The sequence below is a fragment of the Thunnus albacares genome, chromosome 8 (genome assembly GCF_914725855.1).
Source record: "Thunnus albacares chromosome 8, fThuAlb1.1, whole genome shotgun sequence".
Lineage (NCBI taxonomy): Eukaryota > Metazoa > Chordata > Actinopteri > Scombriformes > Scombridae > Thunnus > Thunnus albacares.
Window position 1 is genome coordinate 6,148,407 of NC_058113.1, and position 19,813 is coordinate 6,168,219.

Sequence of the window (19,813 nt, forward strand, 5' to 3'; positions counted from 1 at the left end):
AATTCCAATGGTCTAATCCCATGTGGGGGACCACCTCAACCCAACCTGCAGGTCCCCTGGAGCAGCGGTGGGCAAGGATGTTAAATTATCTGACTAAAGAATTGCTCTGTCTGACAACATGAATGCACAGTGGCATTGACACTGAAGAGCTGCCGATCAAACCGAGACTGTACCTACAGTCAACCTGAAACAACACAGCAGGCAGGCAGAGAAGCAGCATAGCATTGGAGAACCAACACAAATGCTTAATACAACCAGTAATACATAGAGTTGTTGCTGCCACTACCTTCCCTGCTACCTCTCCTTTATTATATTTCAGCCCTTCTAAAGGCTTTGGATTCCAACACAAATCAAATGATTCTTTATGAGGCATCTTGGAAATGTCATAACATTGGATGTGAATATTGGGGTACTTTGTCTTTATGTCCGTTTCTCCAAAATGTAACATGGTGGAAAGGATCAGATGGAAAAGTTGAAAGACTTTGGGAAAACTTGAAATTTGCTATTGTTGACATAAATGAAAATACTGAAAATAAAGAAACAATGTTTCTTAAAATGAAAAATGGCATGAATTTTGGCATGCAATGAGAGCTTGGCAGGTGTGCAGAAGTGAAAGAGGGGAACAAATGGTCAGTGCTAAACTATGCATTATGTGTGTAAAAGTCATTAAAGTATACTGCCAATTTCCCTGATCAAACAGATCTGGAGAGTAATGCGTCAGCAATCTAAAAATACCTCTCTGATTTCACGTCCATGTCAAACTCTGGTTCAGGCAGTGGCTGTTCAAAGACATGAAATTCCCTCAAACTAAATACTTCCTTGTAGGAAAGAGACGAGAACGTTTAAAAAACCATCCTTTCAGCTGTCTGCAATTACTCTAGACGAGAAGCAATTAATTGATTAAAAGAACTCAAACAATACAGGAACAATTTAAACATTATTAGAAAAGCACCAAGGTCTGGTTGGCCTGAGACATACCTCCCCTTCACCAATCACACATGCTGTCAAGTACACACATACATACACACACACACACACACAAACACACACGCACACACACACAAGTAGTAATGTGATCTGAAACGCCTGAACCTGAGGGGAAACGCAGATGAATTCCAACTATTCTGAGTGAGCAGGCAGGATTAAAGTTAGGGATCAATTTCTGAATAGTCATCATACCATGTATAATGTTTAAAACATTAACGTGACCCGAGACGCCAGTTAGCGGTTACACTACCCTCCCCTGTACCGCACACAGAGACAAAGAGGATTGGAACTTCCTGGAGATCAAGCTGTTCTTTAAGACTCAAAATGACCACAAAATAAAAGATGTAGGGGTGGGGTAGGCAGTAGGAGTGAACAAGCAAGCAATAATGGTAGCAAGGGAAAAAAAAACTAATTGCTAACACAACGATATACACGGGTTAAAGACATTCACATTCTTGTCTTCAAGCCTATCCATTCTCATATGTTTTTTTTGGACACAAAAAGGTATTTAAAGTATTTTTGTTGACACTGTGTATAATACATGTGTGTGTGTTTTTTTAACAGTTGAATTACCTTAAAGGTAACAGAAGCTTTAGTGCAGTAGAAGCCTATAGAAACGATGGGATCCTTGGGTGTGTGTTGTTGGGGGCTGTTGGGAATGCCTCCTGTCTCTCTCTGCTGGTAGAGGCCTTCCTCTCCTTCCTCCTCTGTGCCTACAATGGCTGGGACGAAGGACCAAGCCCAGGACACCCAACCCTGGTCTGCCTCTTCAGGATTCCCAGACTGCATATAGAAGTCTTGACTGGAGTACTGGCTAGTCCCCTGGCTCTCCATATCCACATCCATCCCTAGAGGGGAAAAAGTCTTAATTAATTATAATGCAAATATAAACAGATTTTACTGTTGTTTAAATAGTGGTGGAACAAAACTGTCAGGGTTACTGTCTGCAGGTCATCTGTCTTTCACTCCTAGAAAAAGTATGTTTAAGATGCTTAACATTAATAATTAATTCCAAACATTGGATGATCTGGTTTACACAGTGCAGACATAATAAAACATGCATAATTATCTTAAATAAAAACAGAAGGTCATTGTCTTGTGCAAAAACAAATGTGTTACATTAGTACAAACTTATATTATATTCAGACCAGGGTTCAAATGATTAACACTCAGTTCTCACATTAGAATGATTTTACTCTAATAGTTAAAACAATTTCTGTGGACAAACTGGTCAAACAGAGAAAATTCTTGATAATGAAAGTGTCTGTGCCCAGTGCAGAACACTAAATTAATTTGTCCATGCCTTCAGGCTAATTTAATACAAGCAAGTTGTTTCAGCTGTCAACTGAACACACAAAAACAGCACAGACCAACGCGGTTTCACAGTAGTTACTGCCAACGCTCCAGTATGCAGGTGTGTGAGAGTATATGTGTGCTGCATGAACTCACTCTCTGTACATCTGTGGAGATTGATTGTGTGTGTGTGTGCGCACGCACGCACGTGTGTGCGCACGTGTGTGTGTGTGCGCATGCGTGCATGTGTCTGAGAGGAAGTCTATTCCAATGGAGGCCAGACAGAGGTACGGTGAAGCCCACTCAGTTCTATCTTGCCCCTCTTTTTCAGCAAATCATTTGGGGGTGGGGGGGGGTCACACGTTTGACCAAAACGCCACACACCACATCGTCTCTGATCCTGACCTCTGAACTTGTCCCATCGTGTCTGTTTCCATACACGTCGGGAGAGAGGAAGCTGATGTCAATACACAAGAATGTGTAATCCCATTCCTTGCAGCCTCACGTCCTCGAGAAAACAATATTGTCCGTGAGGTCACAGCTTAGGAATCCCAGAGGCTAAGGCGGTGAAAATTATGACATATTTTAATTAAATCTTTCACTTTGCGAATTGGCAGTTGGAAATCCCATGTTATGGCTTTTTATCTCTCTTCCCCAATCTCCCTGTCCGATTCTATCTCCCATTTCTCTTTTTTTATCCTTTTTGTTTTCACTCTGTGGAAGCCTTTGAGGTGTCAGTTCAACAAGTTAAGCTCTTTCGCTTCACGTCACAGCCCGACGAAGCCTACGTTTGAATTGCAAGGCAATCAAAATAAAAGCGCAATTACCAATCAAGTGATCAAAACATACCGGCTTAAGGAGACTTTGATGTATTAATCCAAAGAAGTGAGTGAAAAATTCCCAGAGAGAGATGTGGGCTGGCCAAAATGTATCCTGCTGTGGGGTAGAGCGATATGACAGCACAGATGTGAAATACAACCTCCACTGTTCTCTGCTTCCCTATTAGAACAATCAAAGCTTTAATGACTGGATCTTTTTTATGGACAACTATCAATATAAGTGTTGTACCACATAAGCGTCCATATGTCTGTAAACAGAGCTCAGAAGCACCATGTATCATCCATCACTTAGGGTCATGGCTGGTTATCAGGAGTCCAAGGTCTCCAGGCAGTGGTGTATGTGTAAGTTAGCAAGGGAGTGAATGTGTAAGTCAGTGAATAGCTGAATGACATTGAGCCAGTGAGAGAGGAGGAGTGAGAGAAGGCAGTGCCCTCACAGGCCAGTAGATGTCCCTCCATGTTTATAGAGGAAGAGGTGGACTGGTTACCTGACCAATAAAAAGGCTACTCTGCATCTTATGTATCTGCTGAATGAGCATGCATGTTTGGGCATACGTGCATATATGCACATACTCAAGCTAAACTTGATAGATATTCAGGGCTTATCACATAAAACAAAAGTACATACCAAAGTGTAATGCTTTCTCCACCCTCTCCTTTAATTTGTCCAGTCACAGATTATCTGTCAGTTCATCACTTCCTAACAGGTAATACAGTACCTACATATATTGACACACCCTTCAGTGTGTTACTTTGAAAATAATGGAACACATACCAACATATGCATCACATATTGTTTCATTTTAACACTACCAGTGTGACATTAACATCAAAATGTTTCAAAATCCATTTTAGCAGCCATGGCAGGAGAATATAAAACAACACTCTGCTACACAAAAAGCTGATTAATCCATAGCCACAGACTTCTAAACTCAATGCCCTACGCCTCGTCACACAAATATTGAAAAGTGAAAAGATGATTAAAAAAGGACCTCTCACGCCACTGGGCTAGCATAAGGGAGCCACATGAGGTTTATAATGGGGCGATAGCCTGTGGCCTCTAGCTGATAGTGTGATGGTATGGTCCATTCGAAAGGGCAGAGAAGGCGAGCTCTCCTTCAAAGCAAACCCTCAGCCCTACATGCACACTGTACAGAACACAAAACACACACACACAAACGCACAACAGCTCCAGTCAGTCATACACATGCTCACATGCTATACAGAGAGGCGCGCATGCATGCATGCACGCACACACACACACACCCTGCCACACTTTAGCAGCCACAGGCCTCGGTTCGTAATTCTTCACATACTTGTTGAAACCGTACAGCTTTCGCTGCCGTGACCAGCTGGTCCATTCAAGCATGTTAGTCATCTATGTTTCCGACCACTGAAATTTTTACAGTGTTTCACAGACTTCATTGAATTTCAGACAGTAGGAAAACTAGCCGTCTAATCCTGACTGAAAGGCTGCTTTGGTTAGTGACACACAAGTATCCCGCGCCATTCACCTATTAGGGCTATTCATTAATGAGACATTGGCTCTTACCTAAAAGAGAGATTCAAACAAACAACATACAGCCACAGTGAATCATGGGCATATAAACACATTACAAGGCTTTTTCCACTTCGTTAATTGGCAAAAAGAAAAACACCTTCACATGGGGGAAAAATTAATATTCCCTTTGAAAATGTTCTAGAAAGAGCCGCTTTCAATTAAAAGTCACGGCTTATTAATACAACACAGAGTGGATCCAGATTGAATCCATTACTCTCAGCTCAATCTTTTGTCCACATATCCGCACACACATACACTCATACACATACGCTAATTTTGTAAGACGCACACACAAATATAAGCCTCAGTCCAAGAGCATCAGTTACAAAATCCTGCTCACAGCAAGAGTAAAAAAAACAAGGAACACACACACACACACACACACACACACACACACACACACACAGGGCATTGAAGCCAGAGTGTACAGCAGAGACACCACCAGCAGCCTATGGGAAATCAAATGAATGTGATGAAGTACCATGTACGATACTGGGATCATGTTCCAGAAATCATGTGACAATGATTGTTTCCTACAAACTACAACCCACAAAAATAAATATGCATGTAAGCCAAGTCAGTCACTATAAGCATCAACATACATGAATGTTGTAGTACTCAGAACCTAAAGGCTGTACCAGTTAAAAAAAAAATACATCATATTTTCTTATTATAAATAATAAATCATTTCAGCTATAATTCTGCTATTATTATCAAAAGACGTAAGTTTTGTTCTTTAAATCTGAAATGAATACACCGAAAACCACATGTTCGTGAACAAGCCTGAAACCCTCTCAACCCCCATTCCAACAAACACACACCCACCTACTGCATACACGCACAATTGCCCCCCGCCCCCTTTCAGCTTCTTCACTCTGTCGATTACTTCCAGCATAACAAGATCTGGGGGCGCTCAGGTTCCAAGAGCTGGTCCCCTCTTGTATATTTTTGTGATGGGATACTAATTCATTCTCAGAGGCTCTGCATAGCAGTAGCATGACACCGACTCTTACATCTGGCATTGGACACTGAACTGGAAGCTGCGCCAACTTGCAGTAAAAGTTCCAGGCCAACAGGCAGGGAGTAAGTTAGAGGGAGTGAGCGAATAGGCTGTATTGTGTTGGGCTGCCTGCTTCCCCTCTGCCCACCACTTCCCCTCCACTATAATTTGCTCCTGGTGCTACAGAGGCTGATTTAGCCCAGTGGGACCTACTGTAGGACTTTATCCTGTTCTATTTGGCAGGGATGGGGATGAGCAGTTGGGGAGAGATGAGATGGGCGTTTCGGGAATGAGGTGGGGTTTTCGTAAGGGGGTTTACGGGGGTGGCTGCGGCTATTAAAAGTATGTATAAATATGTATATGTACATGTGTGTGTGTGCGTGCAAGCGTGCGTGCGTGTATGCTTGCGTGAATGCAAGCGTGCGTGTGCCTTTAACTCCTACTTTACATGTGCAAATGCTGCAGGTGACTGTGCATAGTGGTATGCCTTCTTTCACAGGCATACCGCATACTGTACATGTCTGTATGCGGTATGCCTGTGAGAGAAGCCGACTGCATGTGTGTGTGTATCGCTCGGCTCCTGAATGTAGGGAGTGTGATTTCCTGTGGGGTTCCAATCAGAAAGGCAGAGATGGGCCTGTGTTTGATTCATCCTCTTCCCTTCATCCTCCTCTCTCCTGCCTCTATACACATGGAGGGGATCAGGCCTGACGACAACGGTCTGTGTTGAGTTACACGCTCCGGCGTTTGTTTGTGGAAAAAGCAGGAGGAGCGCACACCATGGTCAAAGTGATGTTCAATGTCCCATTTAGGATCAACAGCAGCACATGGACAGACAACTCCCCCCCCCCCCCCCCCCCCCCCCCCCCCCCGAACAGAACAAGGCAACATGCAGCGCATCATGGGATGAAAATGCTGTCTAAGGAAAAAGTCAAAGCTTTGTGTACAGTCCGATGGCTCATTAACCACTTCAGAGCTTTGAAGCACATTTTTTTTATATTGAGAAATATGACTGCTACAGGAACCAGACTTCTGTATTCACTGTGAAACTTAAATATATCACTTCCAAATTAATTTTGATAGAACAGAATAATGCCTGTAGAAAAAATTTTACTATCACAGTAAAATTTTGGTCCATTTTGCTGTGCATGTCCCTTGCTTGGTACATGGGGAGAAATGTACAGCTACAGCACAGCAGTTTCAGCAAAAAGGATGGCACTCTGCCTCATTCTACTATACTGTGGGTAAATGAATAAAGAACAAAATTTTATGTAGTCACTGGGTGCCAGCTGCAGTAGTAGCGGCAACATCAGTTGTTGCTGTAGGGCATATTCAGTAATAGTTGTTATTAAAATATTCAACAGCAACAAATATTTTTATCATACGTAGGGCAGCATCTGCAGCTGCAGATCACCAATCTCATACCATCCTTACTTAACATGCTCACGCAAGTTCTCTTCAGGGGCCACTGCTAGTCATAAAGTTTCAAATTCTACTGAAAGCAGCTTTAAAGAAACTCTGCTCAGATCTTTTGAAAACATTTGAAATAAAAAAAGCAACCCCGTGTTTTTTAGATTACAATAAATTAAAAACAAAGAGAGAACTGTCACTCCCCTCCCAAAGAGGGCTCTCTTTCTCCTCACTCACCAGATAAACTTGTTCCAGCCTCCCTGACATGACCACTGCCCTCTTCTCCCTCTCCTTCTTTGTGTCCTCCGATTTCCCCATAGTAGAGGGCAATAATCAGCTCTAAAATGCGGATAAACATGGGTAGCTGCTGATCAGTAATGGACAACTTCAGGCTCTCCACCATGGTCTGGATCTGAGGAAACAAAGAAGAAAGCATAAGAGATGGTTTAAATTTTGAAATTTGATTTGTTAAATTATATGTTTAGATGTGAAATGGGCTACAGGCCCAACCACCTCTGGTGGGCTCCCACATAATGTGAATTGGAATATTTAATGAAAAGGTCCTATAAGAACTAGTATGGATTCCCCTCTGGCTAACTGATGGATGATGAGTGTTGCATGTGGAAGACACAATTTCTGCTCCTGTTAAACAAATATGCTGTTATATGCTGACCTACAGCTACAAACCACAAATTATGGTTTGAATGTGAGTAGATGTACAGTATAGAGTAACAAGAAGGAAGTAGACACATTCCACAATATAAAGACAATGTCAGAATAAAAGGAAGTCAGGTCCAAACTGAAACAAATGTACCCACATAAGACATATAATGTGAACCGATGTGTTTACTGTAATCATCTACTGCAGCTACAGAACATTTCACTCAGGCACAGGGGGTTGTATTATACATTTTTTTCTCTTCAAGAGAATAAATGCAGTATTAATAAATTATAGATAACAGAAGACGTACCAAAATACAGTCAGAAGTGTACTTGCTTGCATGTTATTCTGTAACATGCTGCTATAACAGACACAACTACTAAATGTGGCAAACCATTCATGTGTGATTTTGTTGATGGGTCATTGTGAAAACCTTATTCAATAACACTAAACCACAAAGCTTGTTACTGACTGTATGTAGATGGGAATGAGCCAGTTCTGCTTTAATTCAGCCTGTTGACAAAATTAGTTTCACAGATAAATGGGACTGAATTAAATTACCACAATGTAGCTTTATAGTGGAGAGATGACAAATGCAATACACAGAAACATGAACCCACAGACAGCCACAATCGATTTTCTGGCTAGAACCTACAAACGTTCACAAAATTGACTTATTTAAACCAAGAGTTTTAGAGGTTAAAATGCATCAGTAAAAGGATTAGGTTAACTTCTTCCATCAGAAATAGTTTAGATATTAACTACATAAACAAAACTCCACCACATTAAGGAACAAGACATCTAAATCTCTAATCTGTGATGTTCACCAAACATCTTTCACTGCTCCACTGACAATGAGTAGAAAATTACTTTGACTGCCTGTGATGATTCTCTAGTAAGTACTTTTTTTCTGAACAAAATTGTTATATTATTTGAAATTAAGCTATTTTGAGATTAATGTTCAGACATTAAGCAACTTTATAAACTTGCACCAATGATGTTTCATAGTACATTATCAGTGTAGTCCAAAAGCTGTTTCTTCCAGACATGATAACTGTCTAGACTGGGTGTTGATCACTGGATTAAGACATTAGGCTGAAATTAGTCAATATCCTGCTATTGAGTTCATAAGAACTAACCATCACAAGTAAGTCACATATTCCTATAATAACTGTAAGCAGTTATGACAGGCTTTAACTTTTCCATCACTAGCATGTATTACATGTTTGGATGATAACGAGATTAACCCATATAAAAACACATTCTCTATATTGAGCTTTGGCATTGTTATTGCTGAAATTTGGAGCAGCTTACTTTGATCACAGATGGGATCTTGGAATTGATGTTGTCGTAGGTAAAATGGAGACGTGTTCTGAAGGAGCATTTGTACAGCAGCGGGTCCTGGTAAAACTCGATCTTGCCACTAGCGTTCCTCTTGTCCAAGCACACAGTACAGTCAGCAAAGTTGATCACTTTCCTAAGGACCAGTTCTGGAGCTGCACAGCGAGAATAGAAGACAAAATGAATATAGATTATTTCATGTACAACACATGAGAGTTTGACCCCTACATATACTGTGCTTGACAATAAACCAACATGTCAACATGTGTATTAGACGTGTACGTGCACAGAAAAATGTGAGCCTTCAGAGTGGTATCATTGGGGGATATTATTAAGCATACACAATTACACCTAAAAGTAAATCCCCATCATCTGTGATCTAGAAAGATCAGGGAGATGATACTCAGCAGGCGTCATAGAACTCTTGTGTAATGTTGAATTCACAAGGGTTGTATGTGGGCGTGTGTGTGTGTGTGTGTGTGTTTGTCTTGTGGAATGGTACCGTACACATCATCAGATTTTATCTTGTCACTGACTCACTCACCCCACCAGACCGATAACAGCACTCATCATTCCCAGAATGATTCTATTCCTCAGTGCCAGTAACTACTATTATTTTAACCACTATTTGTTTCACTTGCTGGAATGAGGCTCCCTTAATGAAAAATTCCACAGTGATAACAATGCCTGAAAATGACCATTCATGATTTCTCTGTTATAGACTTTTATGATGGTTTGAAGAACTAGCTCTCTCTTTAAAAGTTATGGTGGTATTTTAAGTTTAAAATATGTGTATTTCTCTGGCAGTAACCTCAGAAAGCCAGGAGTGTGTCACTGTCCAGCAATGAGAAACATTATGTAACTAATGGGATAGGTAATGGCACAGGTAACAGGAGCGGTCAACACGTTGATTTTGATCAGTCTCATTAGGTGTTCAAACATGAATGAGCAGCTTGGTTTAACATTCTCATTCTTTCCTATATGTAATTCATGTCTCTACCTCAAGGAATTGAAACCAAAAACAACACATGAACCATGTAGCCATCAAATGCAAGAGCCCACAAGGATTGCATTTCCTACCGTTCTATTTACAAGTGGTATGCTAAGGTTTAAAATCCCCCACCTCATTCATCTTTTGTGGTTTTAAATTTGAGCTCTTCTGTGTCAAAGCCCACTCTGCATAGGCCCTACACATGCTGCTATCAGACTGGGGAGTCTGAATATGAGACTATTCTGGCAGCTGACTTTGGGCATTTAAACAAACAGCCACGTTGCCTGATGTGTACGTTTGACCTTACTTTGAACTAACAAAATTAAACACTTACTGTAGTATATAGGTTCTTGTCTCAGCAGATTTACTAGTTAATCCCACTACCAAGGAATGTAAGCAGTCATTGCTCACCAGTGATGTCCATGAAGGCCCTCTCCCATATATCGTCCACAGTGTAGCACTCTGCTGAGGTAATGTTGACCGACAGCACAATGTCATCTTCCACATACTTCAGGATCAGGTTGTTCACCACAATATTGACATTGTTCACCACACGCCTGATCAGACTCTGCACATAACCTACAAAAACATAAGCATACACATGAGAAACATGTTAAATGACACAATTAGTACACATAAAATAATACACAAAAACCATACATACATAGAGACACACATGCACACAGGAGGACAAAGTAGCTATATTAGCATACATTCACTAGCATATATCAGGACTAGATTAATTTTGTGTTGAGACACCGTAAAAAGAGTGAAATCCAGAGCTGCATTCCCTGAAAGTCTAAGCTCAATACCACTGACCCCTGCCATCCTCATGGGCTCATAAATAAGAGGAGGTCCTGACATGTTATTTTTCGCCACAGTCTATCCCTTGGACACGTACAGTGAAAGGAACTAAATATCCATAAGAAAACATTTTTACTCCCACCATGCCTGAGCAGCGCTACAAATCCTGGGTGAATTTATGAATCTCTGAAGGGCTCTCCTCTCCTCTCAGATGCAAAGTCCTGTTTAACCCCAAACTATGCACATGCTGCCTCAAACATATCCCTCCCAAGCCCGTTAAAACAACTGAGGAGCCTGCATGTTCATACGCGGGCTTCATTGCATGAGAACACACATGGATTAGCACACAAACACACACACAATACAGGACTATACATATTTATACAAGATTGAGTAATCGATGGCACAGTGAAACTCTGGCCTTGGGAATGCCAGGATTCTAAATGAATGACCCACTCTACCAACGCTGAGAAGAAAAAAAGAAATGGGCAACGTATGTTGAAAAACACTCACTCATCACAAAGGATATGATAACAATGAGAGACAGAAAGGGACTTGTATATTTTGTGGTGATGGAGAGCAAAGGCTAGGGAAATCAATTTTGCACAAATGGAAAAAAAAACAGGAATATAGAAATAGATTTTTTGGTGAGGGTGAAAATTGGGAGGCTGGTAGCTTTTGTGGTGAAGAGGCGGAGGGATGTAGTAACCAAGAGCAAGAAGGAGAGAAAGAGCAGTCCCATAGATTGGGTTTCAGCAGAGCTGAGGGAGCCATCCTGCAGTGTTACCAGTACCTCCTAATGGCCGCAGTGACGCCCAGAAACAGAAGCTTCGCAGGAAAAACATACATGGTAAGGTCATTACTCAACAAAGTAAGAAAGAACTTAAAATATTACAGACAGGGGAGTTTCGACCATAAAATATGAAAATATACACCAATAAATCCTCCTAACCACAGGACCAATGGCATTATTCATTCCTCCCATGTACTGTTAAACACAGTCACTACAAGTTAAAACATATAAACCTTTAATGCTTTCCTCGTATTTTCCAAACCAAATGTTTGTCTTCCTGTATCTACATGCCTGGCCCAGGGCATAACAGAACCGATAATTAGGCAGAACTAAATGGTGCTGTTGATGAAAATATTTATATGAATTGGTTAGCTGTTCTGCCACTTGTACACAGGCCTGACTACACATTAGCATAATCCAATTGACAAAATTCTCAAGAGTTTGCTGCCTGACCAAACAGAGTGGCAGGAAGAGAGGATGACATAATATAAACTCAACTAATAAACGCAATGTGTGTTTGTGACATTTGTGCGTGGCCTTGCATGCATGTATGTGCTTCCCTGAGTTTGAGTGTGTGCCTGGCTGCTCTCTTGCGTGCATGAATGTGGCTGTGTGTGGCTGTGGTTCTGGGGTCAGTCAGAAAGCTGCTGTCGCACCTGCAGCCTAGGCAGTAAAACCAGCACTTTACCCCCTGCTATTTCCCTCTCTGGATCTAATTTGCCCGTGTCAAGGTGTCTCTCTTTCTCTCTTGCACTCTCTTACACTTGTTATACTTCTTCTTGCCTTGCACCAAGTCCAGGGCCCCAATCCTTCTCTCTGCGAGCCATCGCGCTGCTCTGAACTTCTGTAAACAATTGACACAGCCAGCACCTGTGCTGCGGCCCACAGGGAAGGAGCCCACTTAAAACTGTTCAACCATAAAATGACTGGAAAAAACAGCTCCTTTATGTGATCTCAGAACAGGCCAAGTACTCTCTTCTGTGCAATACAGGAAAGAAACACTATACTGTCCATGTTCACCATTTTTCCTGTATATGGAAAGTATTAGCAGCTATTAGCCGTGCCAGTTATTAGCCACGGAGAGAAAGATTGACAAGTCCGTCAGACAATAAATACACTGTAAGTTGGTCCTGCTGTGTTATTCTGAAATGTAATTAGTACAGTTAGCAAGGTAGCCAAAAGAATACATAGCTACTGTGGACAATAGCCCCTTTAAAGTGCTACATATAATTCACAAAATCCTATACATTCCCAGGACAATTTGAGCTTTTATATGTAAAATTTAAAACACCAGGATCGTAAACATAGTGAAGCAAGGATCTCACATCCACTATGGCAACAGTTTCCTGCAGGATCCTGGAAACATTGGCCTATATTTTTGGCTGGACCGGGCACAAATCAGCCCTGTAACCCCAAATGTCTGTCTGTAACTGACTCACTGAGTGATGAAGTTACACCATTGGTTGGACTGCCCAGTGTTGAAGTTTCCCTATTAACCACTGGTCTTTCAAAATGAATTGGTGCAAACAGTTTCTGTTAAGTCCTCAGTGGGTGTTTACAGCAGAGCCCCGAGCACAGCTCGAAATAAGTTTTAAAAACACATTTACCAACTGAAGCGTCTCACACGGAGGCTCTGACACTGACAGGAGCACGAACCCACAGATACAAAGAGACCTGCTGGATCCATTTTACCAGCCTGCTAGGCAGCCAGCAGCTAGTTACCATGGCTAGCATCGTTAGCATAGCCGTGCCGTGCTGTGTGTAGCCTATGGACTGCATAAAAATAAGGTGTAGTCGCAGTGTTTCAGGTTTAACAGCGCCGTGCTGGGCAGGTGACAGGTGTGTTGACGGCGTTTGTGTGCTCTGAGAGACATCACGTCATGGATATAAAGTCACACAGCTGACTGACTGTTAGCCTAGCATGCTAATCCCACATAAACATATGGATGAGACCATATGTTTACAGAAATCCACAGATAGAAACAGATGAAAGAGCAGGGGGAGTTAACAGATAATTAGAATAGTTATAATTAAAATGAAAATAAGTTCTCGTTCAAATCAAACATCCCAAGATATGAGTGGAAAGAATTGTTCTTGCAACCGCATTGATACCCTTTTTAATTCAAATGCTACTTCAGTACACTTTAACAACAAAAATTACTGGGACCACTGCAGAAAATTGCTGATGAACATTTAATATCCAGGTATTCACATTATAGACACTACCACTGACTATCCCTGTAAAAAACTGGCCACAATTTTGCATATTGACCATCCACGGTCCAGCCATATACTAGGTTTTGACCATAGACTGTAGGTTTTGACCTAGTTTTGTTACAAAGTTACTATCATCAGTAATATAAGGCGCCTAATTATGTTAGCCATTCTGTTAGCTCTTGGGCCTCATATACTGTAGTAAAAGTGTAGATTCACAGAACCTAACTATGCATGGTACAGCAGGTCTCCAGAACACAAGAAAGCTCCAGATGGAGAAAGCTCCAGCCTTTACCAGTATGGGATATTCTCTATTCATAAGTAGCATTTCCCAGTAATACCAGAACAGCTGCTGTATTTATTCTGTGCACAGAGGCCCCAGTACCAGGACAGCAGTAGCACTGGACCGTGGATTTATCTCAGGAGAGTGTTTGCATTTCAGCCCATGCAAATCTCAATCTCCTCCAATCACACGCATACTTACACAACCATGCATGCATGCACAATTCTTGGACACACTCAAAGCAGCACAAGTACACTCACAATGGACACATAAATTTAGGTGTACACATTGTACTCACACAACAGTATACGCACAAGCACGTAAAATACACACAAACACTTTGGCAAAAACAGGAATGAATGCGCCCACGGTCACACTAAACTTGAAATAATACACATGCTGTGCTTTTATGACAGGGTGGGAGACAACAATTCTTTCAAGACAGCAGCACCTTAAATCAAAATTTAGTCTATCATCCAACAAAACAAAAATGGTTAGGACAGGAATTTGCTCCCCAATATTGTGTGATCCACGTCAATGTATTAGGTCAACGGGGAATAACAGGAGAAATGGTCGCCCAATGCTCTAGTACTAGGATAATCCAACTATGTAGATGTGGAGGAACTTATACAAAGCAATATGGTGCTTGGAGATGCACTGTTCATTAATGTTTCAATCAAATGTCCAAAATAACAACTTATCATATGTGACAAGAAAGAATTTGGCAAGAAAATTCAAACTCTCTAGCAGATGTCTCCCATCACAGCTGTGTGCAAGCTTCCTTTACATACAGAAACCGTCTTACTGTAAAGACATTTCATACTTAATGTCGCAATGCACTTGCAAAAACTAACATTTTTGTGGGTTTTTAGGGGAGCTCAGCTTTGAAAGTGCAAATCCTGGTCTGAGTACAACTTCGATCCACCCAACCCACAGGTAAACAGCTAAACCTAGACTCAAAGCGAGACAGTACCACTATTAAATCTCTTTGAACTCATAAAACAAAACACATTTTCAACAGTGTGAATAGGGTCAAAGCAGGCATCCAATGGAACAGAGAAATGCGGTTCTCGCAAACGGTGGCCGCTGGTCCCCCACAAGCAGCAGTAAACATAATCACTCACAGAATTGCCCAAGGTGGAAGCACTTGGTCTTTGGTCTTTGTGTGGCTACCAATCCCATGGCATATAAATTAACATCACTATTTTCCACCACAGGGAGAACAGGGAGGATAAATTCATTCAGCATGTGAGAGCTTAGGGCCAAATGACTGGATAATTGCTGGTGGCTGCTTTTTAGTGTCGGCCGTGTTTTGTTTTGGTTGTTTTGAAGGGGAGGGGACCAGACGCAACACAGTGGTTTGTCGACGTAGATGCTGACGACGAGGTAAGACTGGCCATTGCCTTGTGTTGGTCTCACTCCTAACACAGGTCTTCTCTGATGTACGTTTTTCACATCTCTACACACTGCCACCCTCCTATCACCCATCTACACACACAGCGACTACCTGTGTCCATCACTGCCTGCTGAGACAGAAGCATTCAAGTGCACTGTAGATGTGGTGCATGTGATTAACTAACTTCAAATTTGGGCAAGAATAAGTGTGACATTAAAAACAAGAACAATCGCCTGTTTTTGCCTCCAATCCTAATCAGGATTAAATATTGATTATTTGCCAATAGCAAGTGCAAACCAAACCATTTTTCAATTATATTTTTATTTATCTTTTCTAAATAATACAGCTGCAGTGCACTGTATTAAAATGGATATAAGAAAATATAACTTTCCCTTACTGGATTCCTATAATATTTTATATTGTCTTGTAATATAGAATGAGATTAATATTTGTGTAATGAATAGAGAGGACTGTCAGTATCTGTTGTGGAATGAAACTTTTGACAGGAGGTGTGGTTAACCTGTGAAAATACACAAAATTATTAAATATTTTTTTTAAGTTTTTTTAAATCAGAAAGGACTCATAATTAACTGAAACTGCTGGCCGCTGTTGGTTTAGTGTACATGCTCCATAGTTTCCATGCTGTTCACTCACTCACAACACTGAACAGTTCTGCTGTGTTCTTTGATGGCTGATAATCAAACCATTAAAGCTCCAATGTGTAGGATTTGAAAATATCTGCCTTTGGCAACTCTTATTGGTAGCATTAAAACAAACACTGTGGCAAACAGAAGGAGTGGGGACATGTATTTTAGGATATACAGTATGTCTAACAGTACGAGGCCATACAGATAATCAGTATTTTCTTTGGCAGAAATGGGAATGCAATAGTTACTCAGGACAACAATCTATTCATAGCAGTGGACTATAAAAAGTCTAAAGAGAGGTACTCGAGAGGCTAATGAATGACAAAATTGCCTGTTTGCCCTGAAATGCTGCGCTGTGTCCTAACTCTTTAAAAACATCCTTTAACTACATTAAAGACCCCTGACAGGTTTGTTTTGTATCTCATTCTTAGGAAAACATCCTCTGTCTGAGTCATAGCAGGTTAGTTACCTCGTCTACCTTTTAACCTCTACCTTTTAATTAGGCGGGCTGGGATTACAGCATTCATCTGCTTCCTCACTGTTATTGAGGTGCTGCAACCTTTGACACCAGAGTTGTCTCTACAGCCTGTAATGGGTTGAAACAAGGTCCACTGCTGGAACAGTCTGGTCTGCACACACAAATGAACACAAATACATACACATACACACATGAGGTTACACACAGGCAGACAAACACACACACACACACACACACACACACACACACACACACACACACACACACACACACACACACACACCTGGGAGATCGGTTGGAGGCAGGCCCAAAGGGAGATGCTGGGGTGTGAGGCACCCTGCTTTAACAGCTGGGGAGAGATATTATCTCATAACATCAGGCCTGGAAATGGATCCTCCCCTGATACAACCAGCCAGGAGTTTAGGTTCATACATTCATGCATACTACGGCTCTGGGAGTGTGCCTCATGGTTGGGTGTTAGACTATGACCTGGCTCTTAAAGCTGAAGACCCCCAACTCTCTCTTTTATTCTTCTTTGTTTTTTTCCTCTCTAAAAGCCATGTGTCTTTTCTTTATATCTCAAATTCCCCTCTGGCAAAGTGAGCTTTTCCATGCCTCTAGAACTTTTCATTGGTTCTTTCTATTTCTTTTTTGCTACAAAGCTGTATCTGAAATGTTGTTACTTTTATACAGTGTTTGTTGAGTATTTCAGTAGGATTACTGGGGTTGTGCATCCTATTACATTTCTGCATTAAATTTGAAAAGATTCAAATAGCCTGTGCCAGGATAAAAATAAAGGGAAAAAGTATGCTAAGAGGCCTGTTTATGTGCTTTTTATGGTGTAAGACACAAGCTTCTCCTAACAGAGAGTTACAAAATGATAAAAAATGTCATAAATATTTTTAAAAGCCAATATCCAGCCCCAATTAAACCCTTCTTTGTGAGGTGCTGTAAAGTGCTAAAGTAAGGCAGGCATGGAATCCATTTCCCTTTAGGAGGCATGTGGTCAAGTGGCCTTGTTGATAAGAGCCATCACAATGTGATTTATCGCAGACACATCCCCCATACTCTCTCTGACTGATTTACACTAGTGAAAAATGCAGTGCTATACAACTCATCCCAAAAAGAGTATTTCTCACTGTAAACAGGCAATACCTAAATCTGTTACTGACCTCTGCAGGCACTGGGCTACTAACAAGCTAGTGGATTTAAACCAAGTACTTTATGTCTTATGAGACCAGAGAGTAAAACCCATGTTTCTTGGTAGTGTAAATAGGTCCTAATCTCTGCTTCACTCTGTGGCCCTGTCCTCCCCTATTGAGGCCATGCCTGCCCTGGTGGTCAATCTCAGAGCAGGGAGGTAGGGTAGCCTCACTGGCCCCAGGGCCATCACTCACCTGGGGGCAGGTCCGGGTCACTGGGGGCAGCCTGCTGGAGGCGGCGGGGCTTGGCCACAGCCTTGGAGCTGTCTGACACACTGCGACTGGTGGAGCTGGAGCCACTCTCGTGGTCGTCCTGATGAAAAAACAAACAAGGCGGCACGTGAGGATAGGTAGTTAAGTAAGCACAGATTTCCACACAGACCTATACAGAATTTGGTGCCTTTAGAAATGCTGTGACAGTTATTCACAATATTATAACCAGATTAAGTTCTTATTTATTATTATTTTACTATAGTGTATACGAGTAGAAAAGTACATTGATACAGTGGAGTGTGCAGGTCCTAATGTCCACAAGCTAACCTGTGTTTCTATGAAATGCTTTGATTATGGCAACTACCCTGGATACATGATAGTTGATCTCTCAACCATCATGTATCCACAGATTATCTTGCTTGTGTTAATCAGGTTGTAATCACAGTAACCACAGTACCCACATTGAATTATTTCACTCTGTCAAATTACTCTTGACATATATAAACAACTATGTGTAGTTCTCCTTTTCTGCACATGCACCACAGAGGTTAAAGAGTGAAACCAAACTCTGGTAACTGGAAACAATGTAACCAGTCTAATCTAACTGTTACCTTTATCTGGTTGTTGAGGGTAATCAGGTTGTTTGTATGTGTGCCTGAGTATCTGTCTTCCTGCATGGTTGTATGTGCAATGAGCACAGAGGTGATTAGGGGGGGCATCAACCATACACCACTGTTTTTAAGGCCCCCTTTACGCCAAACCTTCCCACTAACCGTCCTCCCATACCCATTTAACAACCAGCTCTGTGGGCTCTACAAATAAACTCTGGTCCTTGGATGAGAGGCGTGAAGGTCTCTCCTCCACAACATCACATGTCATCAGCACTCAGAGACCAGCGGCCTGTTGAGCTCAGGAATGCAAGTACAAGATCTATGTGTGTGTTTGTGTGTGTAGAGTAATGACGATGAAATGGACATCCCCTTCAGAGATGAGGCTGAAGATAAACAAAATGGGATTGGGGATGAGGAGGTTATTTATTGGTTCAGCTTGGAGAGTGCCTCAGCCTAGCGGGAGCTCTGTGACTAAGACATAAGGTGCAATTAAAACAATAAGGACATGAGGAGAAACAGTGGAGGGGTTATGAGTTTGCAGTTAAAGAGCTAAAAGCCAAGGATTTTCACTAGATCTATAAGGGTAAATACAAGTTTAACTTAAACCTGCAGTGTGGAACTTTTCCATAAAAATGAACTACATTACATTCAAGCCCTTGCCAAATGAGTTCACACAATGCTGATTAAACCTATCACTGCCAGAAAAATTTCTCTGTCTTTAATATAGTGGGGTTTTTAATCTGGTGTCGGGTTGAATGCATACTGCGCATGCTCTATGGGCAGAGCATGAACACCAGAGACTTCCACTGGCCGAGCCAGCTAACTTCCGGTTTAGCCCTCTGCTTACTTAAATGGGGATGAAATAATTTAATCGTGTGGCTCCTCTACACTTTCCAAATGTTATCGGACTGAATGGATGAAATTCTGGGTTGTGTGACGCTAAAAAAAATGTATCCATTGTTTTGCAGCCGCAACAGTAGCAACAGAGTAGGCCATGGCGGACAGTGTTTTTGTAATTACTCTCACTGCCAGAAGGGGGAGATAAAAGTCCCGCACTCCAACTTTAAGCATACCAAATCCACAAATGCA

General features: G+C 41.5%; 1 protein-coding gene across 6 annotated transcripts in view; it reads right to left on the reverse strand.

Annotated features, from left to right (window-relative positions):
* The window catches only part of LOC122986693 (vacuolar protein sorting-associated protein 13B-like), a 342,876-nt gene that overhangs the window by 298,437 nt on the left and 24,626 nt on the right, over positions 1 to 19,813 (reverse strand). For 5 of the 6 annotated variants that reach the window (XM_044358002.1, XM_044358001.1, XM_044358004.1 and 2 more), the window contains exons 4-8: positions 18,096 to 18,213; positions 10,495 to 10,662; positions 9,066 to 9,247; positions 7,328 to 7,502; positions 1,561 to 1,835 (exon numbers count right to left, since the gene is read on the reverse strand). In XM_044358002.1, the coding sequence (XP_044213937.1) occupies positions 1,561 to 1,835; positions 7,328 to 7,502; positions 9,066 to 9,247; positions 10,495 to 10,662; positions 18,096 to 18,213 (918 nt within the window). Of the gene's footprint in view, positions 1 to 1,560; positions 1,836 to 7,327; positions 7,503 to 9,065; positions 9,248 to 10,494; positions 10,663 to 16,712; positions 16,818 to 18,095; positions 18,214 to 19,813 lie in introns of those variants that run through there. The other variant, XM_044358005.1, reaches the window with a different exon arrangement.